The sequence below is a fragment of the Lygodium microphyllum genome, chromosome 13 (genome assembly GCF_053477565.2).
Source record: "Lygodium microphyllum isolate KBCC chromosome 13, Lygodium_microphyllum_v1.1.10, whole genome shotgun sequence".
Lineage (NCBI taxonomy): Eukaryota > Viridiplantae > Streptophyta > Polypodiopsida > Schizaeales > Lygodiaceae > Lygodium > Lygodium microphyllum.
Window position 1 is genome coordinate 29,891,552 of NC_141147.1, and position 12,748 is coordinate 29,904,299.

Sequence of the window (12,748 nt, forward strand, 5' to 3'; positions counted from 1 at the left end):
ATGTCTTTATGGTGTCCGCTTCTAATGTGGAAGATCACCTCCTCTTTGGCATAGAGAATTTAGGCTTTCTTCTTCTTAAGCTAGTCCATTCCTTGGATATAATCATACCATCCCAAAGGTAGATTTGACTTTAGTTACTTGCATATCTAGTTTGAATTATGTTTTCCCTATAGTTTCAGTAGAGGTAGCTTCTTTTCCACTAGCCAATTTTACCACTATTTTGTTTGTTTTCCTAGATTCTATATGTAATCTTCTAGCCCTCTTTGGTGCAAGAAAAGAATGAGTACTTCCACAGTCAATCAAAAATTTGAATAACTTACATGTATAAGTTGCTAGATTTTGAATGATAGAGCATTGGTGGTCTAATCCTTTATTCTTGATAGTAGCATATATAGATTCTCTTTCAATTTATTAACCCAAGGTTCATTCTTTAGGTTGACCTATCATTGTGTTTACCTAAGCTCTAGTCGCTCTTCCACATCCACAACCTTGGTTGTTGTTACCATTTCCATGAATTTGGTTGTTGTAATTCTTTTGAATCTTGGTTCTCTTCTAACTCATGGATTTGGGTTCTAAGGATGATTTGGTCCTTGAGTAATGGCATTAGCTCAACCATTTCCTCTGGCATTGCCCATATTAGCTCCATGGTTTGGATAGTTCCTTCTGTAATTGTTGCTCACAAGGCAGTTTATTTGACCATTCCGAGTAATTTTTTTAGCTATGGGCTTTGCTTGCATTAGGGAATCCTCAAGTTTTGCTGATGTCATTGATTCAATATGAGTTTCTCTCGAGGAGGTTAGTCATAAATATATGTATGTATCACGTGGGTTCAACATAAGGGATTTTTAAAATACCATTTTTTCACATTTTTTACATACAGAAGGGTTCCATATAAAGGGGTTACTTACAATCTGAATAGAAAAGGGCTATGTTTTATCAAGGGAAAATTCACAGATAAGAATATTTATAAATAGGCCTTGAACACATGTGATATAGAGGGTATACATATAGTGAACTACCCGGGGAGTTTCTAGAGACACATTTAACTCTTAGCAGAATCATACAATCTATTGAGCTCCATTTCGGCATGCATACTTACAAAATGATTCACAAAATTCTAGTAACATCCTTCTAGGGTTAAGTCAAGTTGATGAAGGCTATATAATTCATTCATCTTGATAGATTCAAAAGAGGGGGAAGATATCGCCCTTTCACTACTTTAATTTGTTCCCAAGTCTAGGAAGCTTTAGTGACTCTCTTATCTTGAAACCATTGTTTCTACCAAGGTTTTGCCTCCTCAGTGAGACCAAGTCATGCAATCATGAATTTATAAGTAGAGATAGTTTTTGCAACCAAAAAGTAATCATCCATGGCTTTGATCCAAGCTTCTATATCTTGCTCTACCTTGGATCCTTCTCCATTAAACTTAAGTGATAGAGTTTACTTTAGAAGGTATTTTTTCTCTTACACGTGCTTGTAAGTGTTATCAATCCTCATTACTTGACGATTTTGATTAATACACAAGTCAAAATTTTGGATTCAATTCCTCGAGAGTTTAAGAATTTCCTCTCTTATATACTTTGTGACAAAAGATTATTGCAATCTTCATTATCAAAAAGATCTTAGATATGTTAGGTTCTCAATCATGGACTTCATAAAATTGTATGGTAATAAGAAAATGGGGTTCTTTGTTACATCTAAGATTTTTTCTCATCGCTATAACCCAAGAAGATACATTTTGTGCTTTTTGGATTTAACTTGTTTCTCTTAATCTTTGGAATATGTGTATAACATTCACATCCAAAAGTTCTAAAGTGTGAGACAGATGGTCTCTTACCAGAATAGGCCTCATGAGGAGTTTTGCTCTTAAGAGCCTTTTTGTAATTCCTATTGACAATGTAGACTGTAGTATTAATAGATTCTATCCAAAACTGGTTAGGGAATGCCTTGCCCTTAAGCATGCACCTTGCCATTTCCACAATGGTGCAATATTCAACAACACCACTTTGCTAAGGTGTATGAGGCATCGTCAATTGATGCTTGATTCCTTTGCCCTTGCAAATGTCTTCAAACTCCTTTGAGTTGAACTCACCACCACCATCTGTTCTAAACTGCTTCACACTTTGTCTAGTTTTATTCTCAACAAGTTTTAGCCATTCTTTAAACTTACCAAAAGCTTGGGCCTTATCATGAAGGGAGTACACCCACATCTTCCTATTGTAGTTGTCATTGACAATCAACATAAAATAAGAGGATCCTCCCAAGGATTTTGTAGGCATTTTACTACACAAGTCAACATGCACTAACTCTAGAGGAGCCTTCACTTTGTTCTTGCTTTCTTGTGGACATGCCTTTCTCTGTTGCTTGCCCATCATACAAGCTTCACATGGTTCCTTTATTTCAGTTATTGTAGGTAGGTGAGCAACCATACCTTGCTTATGTATCTCCTTCAATAACATTACAAAACCAATGTAACCAAATCTTTCATGCCAAAGTTTACTTATGCCCACACGAGCTGTGGCTATAAGAGCACTTAGCTCATACATGTTGTTCCTCCTTTCTCCTTTTCTGACAATTTTGCCAACACAATTGATACTTTCTGCGCATGCCTTAATGAACCTCACCTCATGGCCAAGATAAGTTATAGAAGCAATTGATAGAATATTTCTCTTAATCTTTGGAACATACAACACATTTGAAAGATTCTTGAGTTCACCATTTGCAGTAACAAAGGAAATAGTACCTATGATCTTAGTAGGGCATTTTGCATCATTCCCAACTGTCTCAATGATGGATTCTTATAGAGGCTTCATAGAACTATATAGACCTTTCTTGTTGTAAGAGGCACCATTATCCAATACCCATGAGTTAGTGTTAGATATTTTTTATGCTGAGGAACACACTTCCTCAATGGTCGCTATGAATAATTCCAACTCTGCTTCAGCTGTATTGGTTGTCTCCTTTCCTTTAGTCTTCATGGTGCTATTCTTTCATCTGTCTTCTTAACATGACATTTTGTAATTGCATGTCCTTTCTTCTTGTAGTAGAAGCACTCTCCTTGAAACCTTTTCTTACCACCCTTCTTCTTTTTGTCACCGTTGGTAGAGGAACCACCTTTTCCTTTCGCATTGGCGGAAAATGCAGCATCTCCACTACTGCTACCTTCTCGGGCTTTAAGCCTCAACTCCTTCTCTATTAGTAGTGCACAAAATTCCTCACATGTCAAAGCTTGGGGTCTTACCTGAGTGTTTAGGGTAGTTACCAATCCATTAAACTTTGGTGGATAAATTCGAAGGTACCTCTTAGTCTCACTACTCTTTTGTATCCTAGTGCCAACCATTTGGTCAAGCAGATATTGATTCGAGTGATGAATACTTCACTGTCTCTCCTTCAGCAAACTTCTCTGTTGCTAGTTGATTCTCTCAGTTTTGAAGCATTGTTTGATTTTGCATTTTGTACTAACTCCTCAGTACGTCCCAAGCCTCTGATGCCTTGGTTGTATGCTAAATCAAGGTCAAAACATTGTCAGAACAGCTTGTAACTAAGGCACACTGTGCATATGCATTCCTTGATTTCCAAGCTCACAGAATATTTGCATTTGGAGGAATCATAACACTTGAATTTGATGGGTCGGGGGTGGGTTGTGGTTCTGGGTCAGTCCCCAGTAGCATCGTCTCTAGAAGCTCATAAGAATCAAGGATAGTTGTGATTTTAAACTTCCACAAAGTATAGTTTGTACCATCTAACTTGCCTTCACTGAAGCTTGGTGGATGAATCCTTAGTGTTTGAATTGTTAGTACAACGGCAACACCACCTGATGTGCTAGCATTGCTACTTGATGCAACAGAGGACATTTCTCCTCTTTCCTATTGAAGCCCTTGCCTCTCGTGTATTCCTCACTCCTCAAAGTGCCCAGGGCTTTGACCCAAGGGGTCTATCTATAGGAAATCATGTATATAACGCAAGTTCAAAGGATTTTAAGAAATACTGTTTCTTTACATGCTATAAGACCTTAAAAATAGTCCCTTTTACTTTACTAAATTTATGTTTTTTTTTAAAATTGTAATTTAAAAACACATTTTTAAAATATAATCTTGTAAATTTTACTAAATATAATACCCTTTCTTTTGAACTCACGTGGTATCTTACATGTTCTATAAGGTGGACTCCCCAGGGGCTTTGATACCATATAGAAATTTTACTGGCACAATAGATAGAATCTATACAAGGAGTAGAGAACACACAACAAATATGAGAAGAACATAGATTGCTTTAATTTCAAGTGAATTGATACAAAGATGGCTCTGTCTACCCATGCACTTCCACTATGTGAAGCTTACATGGCGATCCAGATAGATGATAGGTGAAGAACTTAAGGATACCTGGAAGAACTCTAACTAGGTCAAAGATAGATTGATGATGGCTTTAGAGGAGTCTTTCTTTTATAGCATGGGAAGGTAGTTTGGCGGCTGGCATGTCCGACCATATTATGAACCTTCCCTAGTCGACCAGGTAATATTTCTTTTACTATCAGTCAAGGACCCCAAATAACTCCTACACCCCACACCTCAATGCATTGTGCATCGAGTTTCTACCAGCATAACTACTCTATCTAACCCAAATGATAGATCCAAAAAGGTCACCTTTTTGCCATCTAGTCACATAGACCTCATCTGACATACAAGTTAGGACCCACCCAATGTCTTGTGCTCACACATGGCTTCTCCTCACCATAATGGGGGCCTTACAACTTAGAGCACCATGGATCATTGGTGGCACCTTATGAGGGTGGGGCATTGAGTATATCTAACACCATCCAATCCTACAAATGTAGAAGATGATGAAAGTGCCCATGCCACAATCATGCTTCATCTAGATGAATCTTTAATTCATCACATTGACCACCTCTCCACTACCAAGGAGAAATGGGATGAGCTTGAAAAGATTTATGGGTCTAGAGGAAAGAACTATAAAATTTTCCTCAAGATAGCCTAGAGTATAAGTAAGGAAAATACTTGGGTAACTTTATCTCTCATATGAAGGGGTTCATGGCACAACTATTGTTCAAGATCCAATTTATGATGAATATGCCATTGCCATTCTCTTGAAAGTCGTAAAGAAGGTGTTCCCAATAAATACTCTTACAAATATACCTAATCCAACCTTGGAAAGCACCATCCAATCTTGTTTGAATGAGGAGAAAAGAAATAAAAAAGAAGGTAGTACTAGTCAGGAATCCACTTCAATAGCTCGTGATCAACTCTTGGTTCATAATGTTTCCACTAAATGGTCATTTTGTAATAAAATGAACATATTGTAAGTAATTGTTGGAAAAAAAATCTGACAAAATGAAGTGCAATAAATGTAAGAAGATAGGGCATATCACCAATAAAAGCCTTATCACCCCTAAAGTACCATCTATGTCTCCATAGTACCTAATGATCGACTCTTCTCAAGCATGTGAGCCCACTATATCCAAGGGTGGATAAGGATATATGAGTGTGAATGGACCGGAGGGCAAGGGAAACCCTAACCCTAGCCATCCAGAGGATATTTGAAGAGCCCTAAGGGTCACTCTCAATATGTGAGAGAGTACCTCAGTTGTACTTGTGAGTAACTTAATAAGCAAGATTTTGTTCTTGTTCTTTGATCTCTCTTCTCCCTCTTGTGCACACTTTCCCATGTTTCCACTCTGATATTCTAACACTATAGTAGCTAGATTAGTGTAGAGTGGTGTGTTCAAGCCCCACATATAAAAAGGATGAAGAAGTTCTCTAGTTTTCTCATAAGTGGTAATTTGTTGGAGCAAGGTGTGAAATTTAACAATTTATGTTTGCACATCTTGATCTCATTTCTTGAGGCTCCTCATGTTCCACCTTTTGGCAATTGGTTTTATCTTAATAGAATTAACTAAGAAAGGCTACTTTAGCTTCCATAAAAGTAGCCCATCCATTATACTTTATTAGCTAGGCAATGGTTGTCTTTGAAAATGTAATATGAAAGACCATCACTTGTTAAGCCTCATCCACTTGACTTGGATGATTGAGAACATGTGCCTTCTCAAACTGGCAAACATGGGCATTTGGGTCTTTCTTATTGACCTTGAAAAATTTAGGATACATGATGTAATTAGCCATTTGAGCAAGCCACGAACCAAAAGGAGGAATAGGTAGGAGAACCGCAGGTCATTGGAAGAGGTGACTTGCTAGAGCTAATGCAGTGGACAATGCGATTGGTTGCTCTAGGCCCACATCACGGTCGTGAGGTTGTGAATGCGACTGAATAGGGTGAGAGGACTAATTCCACCAAGATGACACATTGGAATGAGATGCAAAGCCACCCATGTCCCAAGAATCTTAAGACGTCGAGGCCTTCAAAGATGTCGACCCCATTACACTGGCTACAAGTGACTGTGAGTGGGGATGAACGCACATCTTGTGAACATGTGCGCATGCATGGCCACCATCGACAAAGATCACCAAATATAATTGAGTATAAAAATCTCAATAGTATACCACAAAACCCGACATCTATACCACATGATCCATAATTAGTTGCGAAAAGAATGGGAAATATGAATTTGCCACAATTGATACATCTTGATACATTGCATGAATGAATCCATTTATACATAGGATAGTTACAACTAGTGGCTGATAGGCATGCAGATCTGAATAGGCATCGACTCATCACCTAATTACCAATGGCCAATCTACCTAGTCCCAACACAAATGATACTCTTTCCTTGTCATAATTAAGCTAGCATTACTCCTTACATTTGGCAAACACCTTGTGTGTTGTTTGATTTCTTAATTCCAGAGCATGAGCCTCATCTCTTAATTCTAGAGCATGAGCCCATCTCATCACCCTTTAATTTCATGTTTGCATTGCATAAAGTCATATTCCATTCTTCTCTTGTAATTACTTGACATGACTCTGAATGCTTTAGAATTTGAGGATTTGTCCCACACCAATATTGATATACCAACCTAGATTTTCTTTTGATTATATACCTTGTTATTCAATCGGATATCTTACAATTCTAGTTTTGAGTACTATTGTGTTGATAATTTAGCTACCTTTCTCTACCATCCCGTAGTCTTCTAATGTGATGTTTTCCAATAGCCAAGTAAGTAACAAACATGTTTTTATGGTTTAGAAGGCATACACTAGTAGGGACCTAACTAAGAAGTATAGAAGAAAACATAGGCTAACCACATTTTTTGAGAAGTTGTGGTCTCATGGTGATAAGGCATGTATATCCTTAGATAGTTCTAACAATTTAAGAACAATTACTAGCTACCTATCATGAATATGACTTTCTTGGTATATTCAGTTTTGTGTAGGATGAAGCTAAGAAGCTATTATGTGTAGATCGGATCCATGGTAGCTTCATGCTTTAGACTTTACATTTTATAAATAGGGTTGATTTTTTGTTATTGTGATATTCCCCACAAACGTTTTATGTATTATATTTTCAAAGTGAAATATGTATTTCACTTACATCAATGTATTGCTTGATTTTATTTATTTTAAATTCTACTTGAGTTGTTTGTTAGTTGGTCATTCACTTTATGGAGTGAGAGTATATATATATATATATATATATATATATATAGGTCAATTCATGCTTGAACATCAGATGGGTAGCAATAGGCATTTGTAGGGGGCACTTACAGACCTCTATAAAAATTTTAAGCAAAAATCATCACTATATGCGTTGGGAAAAAACCAATATTAATCAAAATTTTACCAATAAATGTATAACTAGTAGCGGTTTGTAGTATTGTTTATAGTGACATCCATAGCAACAATCATGGTAGCAAGATGACCATGCCAACAGTCTTAGAAATACTAATTTCAATGGAAAGGTTATGCATATCTACTTTGTACCTACATATATAATTTTTGATTCATCAATGCAAAAGGAAAGATTGACAAGTCTATTTGCTAGTTCTCAACACTCTTTAGAAATTTTTCATTTAGTTTCTTTCACATGTGAATAATGTAGAACATTTTATATTTCAACAAAAAATAGAGGATTTCAATCATATTAAAGAGCGCCTCAAGTTACTAAATAATGATGAAAAGAAATGTGAGCGTTGACATGGATTACATTATATGAACAAAAACAAACACTAATTAGAAGGAGCATGCATGGAGTTGGATAAAAGGAAAAGAGACGAAGGCAATTGAAAAGGGTTGGAGAGAAATGGTTGGAGAGGAGGAATTACTTACAAGGATTGGAGAGAGAGGAGGGATTTGCCCATCAATGGGTGACCTAGGCATGGGTTGGTCATTTATAAGTATTGTTTGGCTTGTTACATTTCCTCCTTGAGGACTCAAATGATACTCTTCTCTTGTCATGTTCAAGCTAGCATTGCTCCTTACATTTGGCAAAAACACATACACCTCATGTGTTGTTTGATTGCTCAAGTTCAATAACATGAGTGCCATCCCACCATCCTGCAAATGTCATGTTTGCGCTATACTAAGTCATGCCCCATTCTTCTCTTGTCATTAATCAATATGACTTTGAATGCTTTATAGTTTGAGAATATGTTCAGACCTCTGTTGATTTATCAACCTACACTGTTCTTTGATTAAATAAACTTGTCATTTGATGGAATATCTTAAGCTCTCGTATTTGATGTTTGTGGTTGAAGTAGTGTTTGTACTTTAGTGACTTTGTTCTTCCATCCCATAGTCTTGCAATGTGATGTTTTCATTGACTTAAGGCACTCGTTTGTCTAGATTTTAATCTTGCTATAATTTGAACAATTTTTTGTCTATCTCTATTCATTAAAAAAATCAACATATGCTATTGTGCGATTGGATAACCAACATCATGTGCAGTTGTTTGAGCATATAGCTTAGACATCAACATTTGTCATTTTATACTGTGAATTTACTTTGTATTAATGTTTAGTAGCAGTGTTGCATACTTTGTCTTAATGTTTCGATCACATTATTTTAGTTGGCTAGGCTATACGATGTTCTCTTTACTTTGTCTTAATGTTTGGTAACAGTGTTGCATACTTTGTCTTAATGTTTCGATCACATTATTTTTGTTGGCTAGGCTATACAATGTTCTCTTCGACTCATGTGGTTGATATTGGATTAGTTTGTTGCGATCAACATGTTCTTTTAGCCTAGCCGATGTTTATTCTTCTTATGTTGATTGACAGCACTGATCTTATTTGCAAGTGCTAGTGATCAATCTTACTCATCTTATATTAGTTACCTGCCCTTTGGCGCAATGAGCGTATGCCCGGATGTAAGGTGTATCCAGGGATGTCGTCTCTAGCACCTTGCCGCCCATGAGGCGTTGCCACAACAAGGCACTAAGAGAGCACAGAGGCGACAATTACATGAAGAATTACAAACAACCCTTATAACATTCAAAAATGAAAACTAAAGCAAGTCCATTAACCATCTGGGTTTAGAGATAATGATAGATAATTAATCAAGGGTGATCGATTACCTATAGAAATCTGGGTTTAGGTCGAAAGTGGCGGCGTCGAGTAATCCATAATTTCCACCGATCAATGTCTGACGACAGTAACCGGTGAATCCATAGCTAGAACTCAAACCCAACTCATCCAAAAACCTACACATCAATCAATCCATTAATCATCGTTGAGCAAATGATCAAGGCCATTAATCCATTACAAAACAGTCAGCCTTCTCAGCAAAGGAGGTAGTAATACCAATGTACAAGCTAATACTGTATACTAAGTAATACCACTTGCTAAAAGGCGTCAACATATGTGCTACAGATCTAAATTTTTAATACCGACCTTAGAACATTAATGGGATCATAAATTACCACTCAGACATTGGATTATGTAAAGATTATTAACGAGATCAATAGGAATGATTATGTAGTGTGATCACCAGAAGCTAGAAATGAAGGCATCTGTTACAAGGTGGCGTCCACTATTGTAAGCACCTCCCGCTTCTCCAACCCAAGTTTGTGCCCATGGCCCATATTGCCTCACAGTGTCCCGAATCATTGCCAAGGTGCTGACAATGGTGTCCAATTGAGTAGGATCAACAATTTTCTCCACTAGATCCAGCTCGGAACCTGTTGTTATGGTCATCGTCACCATTATGATCAGCTTATGAACCTATACACATATTTGGTTTATGATTATCACCATGAGATCATAAAGCACATGATCATGATCAATTATTATGTGAAGCTGCACAATCATTAACAATTATTGTGTGAAGCTACATTTGAAAATGAACTATTGTGTGAAGCTCCTTAGGGCGATCTCCATTATCTAGTGAAACTTCATATGATACATGTGAGCAAGTAGAGAGCCTCTAGAGAGTCAATTACCTTTAAAAATGTACACCATCCTACTTATACATTGCAGTTTGTTCGCTATCTCTTGTAAAGAAATGGTAACTTGAAATTTTGCATACCAAATCAAACTCAATGTAATTAAAAGTAGGTCAATCAATCAGAAGCTAATGAAATCTCAAGGAAAGACATTTGGGCAAAGTGATTACTTGGTCCAAGTGGATACATGTGATTAGTGATGGAATTGACCACATTCACTCCTGTATTTTGCAAGAAAACTTGCAGGAAATTATCATCAAAGTAACCATCAGGAGCCACTAAGAAGGGTTGGGCATTGAGTGGTTTGTCTGCATAGATTTCTTTAACGAGTGTATGAAGTTGTTGTATGTCCATAGCATATTGGGAAGCCATGATTGTTCGCTCGGGAATATCTCCAGATAGCTCATTGCCTGCAACTCTTTATATGTTAAAGTCCTCACAAATTACATTGGATTCCTAAATAGAATTCATCATGGATATTGGCTAGTTACTACAATCTAATCATTGGCCTAATGTTAAAGGTTGGGTCATGAATACTTGAAAGGTTGGTTTGGATTAGTATGATTTAATTGAACATGAGATGACTCATCAAGTTTGGATATTGTAGACACAAATAAGTTAGTGTAAGTACCTAACTCCCATGCTACCACATTGTATCCTTTGTCATGTGTGTATTGGATAAGATCTCGAGCATTGGACGAATTCCAAGGGAATGTATAGGCTTTCGGCCTACCGTATAAAGCATTAAGCCCAAATGCCACACTAGTTCTGCACACAAATAGGGTTCAAAGCGATGTGTTGGTAGAAAATTATGATGAGCCGATCAAACGTTTTCCCTTTTCTTTTGAAATGTTGAGTTGTATATCCATTTTGGTAGTAAGCATATATAACAAGAAAATAGGAGACTTGCTTTAGAGGTTGGCTTACAAAAGTAAAGCTGTTTGAACCTTATGGAGGTTAGTTAATAATGCAATATAACAATCCATTGCAAACATACAATCTAAGTGAGCTAATTGAGGAATCTCCAACTAGTTGCTTGACTATTGAGTTGATATAAGTTATTGTAGTCATGTTGAGTTATTGCCTAGAGTTCACATAAACAACATATATGAATCTAAGGATTCATACCCAGTGCTTTGGAAAAAAGTGTTGAGTTGGTCCCACCTCCACATTGGGAGGCAACCTCCCGAGAAGCCAAACATGGCTGTTTGGCTTGGAGAAAAGGGCTCACAAGTATAGAGAGGGCTGCCAATCTCATATACAACTCTATCTTGTAATGTTCCTCCTATTCTAATCTTCAAGGGTGATAGAGCTGCATGTCACATTCAAATGGAAATGTAAGTGGTAATGAACTCCATGTTATCAACTATTTAAGATTACAACTTTTGCATGTTATATGTACTGTCATAAGCAATACGATATCCACCATTGATGCTTTCTATTTGTTGCATCCAATTTATGGTGTTGAGTTCTTACTTGCAAGGGCTTGCAAGTGAGAAATGGAAGAGGGGTCAACCTTGTATTGATATGTTAGTGTCAACAACTCAATGTTGTTAATAATACAACTTTTGCATAGATAAGCACAATGGATATTCACTACAATAGTCTCTCATGTTAAGTAAACTCAGAGAGTGCTCACCTTTGACAGCATTTCGCAGAAGGGGGTTGGAAAGGTTCTGCACCATCATGAATAGGAAAGAGGGAAGTGTAAGCGAATCTTGAAATGGCAATGCTTGCTTGAGACATTCAAACGGTATATCCAGGACAATGAATAACTGATACTGAAGCTAAGAAAGAAATGGAGATCATGAGAGAGAGAGAGAGAGAGAGAGAGAGAGAGAGAGAGAGAGAGAGAGAGAGAGAGAGAGAGAGAGAGAGAGAGAGAGAGTGTGTGTGTGTGTGTGTACCAGATTAAGGACAGACGACTGATGCCAGCTGCAGACTCCATAGTCGCACTTCTCGGGAGGCCACCAGTCCAGGTTGGCGCACAGCATGTCATCCGCGCTCATCACCACCCTCGCCGATGTCGACCCATTCACCGACACCACCGCACCCTTTATTTTACTCGTTGGACTACCACTCCCAATATCGTAATCATGATCCCTCATTTGCATTCCTGGATCAGACGATCGCAGATCACGATTGATCATCTCAACACCGATCATCCTCCCATGCACCTCATGATTGTCGCCCACTGTCGTATGAGCAGCCTCCACCACGAGTATATAATAATCCGTTTCTTGAATGCAACACCATATCAAACATATCGACACCATCATCATCATCACCACCAGCTGGACTGTCATTCCAGTACAATTTGCTCCCATCATGTCTAATCTTATAATGAGCTGCTGCAGTGACCGATCATACGATAACAGTTAAACAGCTCCGATGATC

The 12,748-nt window shown here is 37.5% G+C and overlaps 1 protein-coding gene across 1 annotated transcript; it reads right to left on the minus strand.

Annotated features, from left to right (window-relative positions):
• Positions 1-8,142: 8,142 nt before the first annotated feature.
• LOC148026462 (heparanase-like protein 2) lies at positions 8,143-11,538 on the minus strand. Its single transcript, XM_087690314.1, has 7 exons — positions 11,480-11,538; positions 10,983-11,119; positions 10,522-10,761; positions 9,898-10,087; positions 9,485-9,610; positions 9,245-9,344; positions 8,143-8,466 (listed from the first exon to the last, which is right to left on the minus strand). Exons 1-7 carry the CDS (start codon positions 11,521-11,523, stop codon positions 8,143-8,145), a joined length of 1,161 nt encoding a protein of 386 aa, XP_087546440.1. The 5' UTR covers positions 11,524-11,538.
• Between the last annotated feature and the right edge of the window lie 1,210 nt (positions 11,539-12,748).

Coding starts and splice junctions, on each gene's coding strand:
- LOC148026462 (XM_087690314.1), bottom strand. CDS start 11,523: ATGTGGAGGTGGGACCAACTCAACACTTTTTTCCAAAGCACTGG. Junction 10,088..10,521: donor CATGTATCCACTTGGACCAA/GTAATCACTTTG, acceptor CCATAACAACAG/GTTCCGAGCTGGATCTAGTG. Junction 9,345..9,484: donor CTAAACCCAGATTTCTATAG/GTAATCGATCAC, acceptor GTGCTCTCTTAG/TGCCTTGTTGTGGCAACGCC.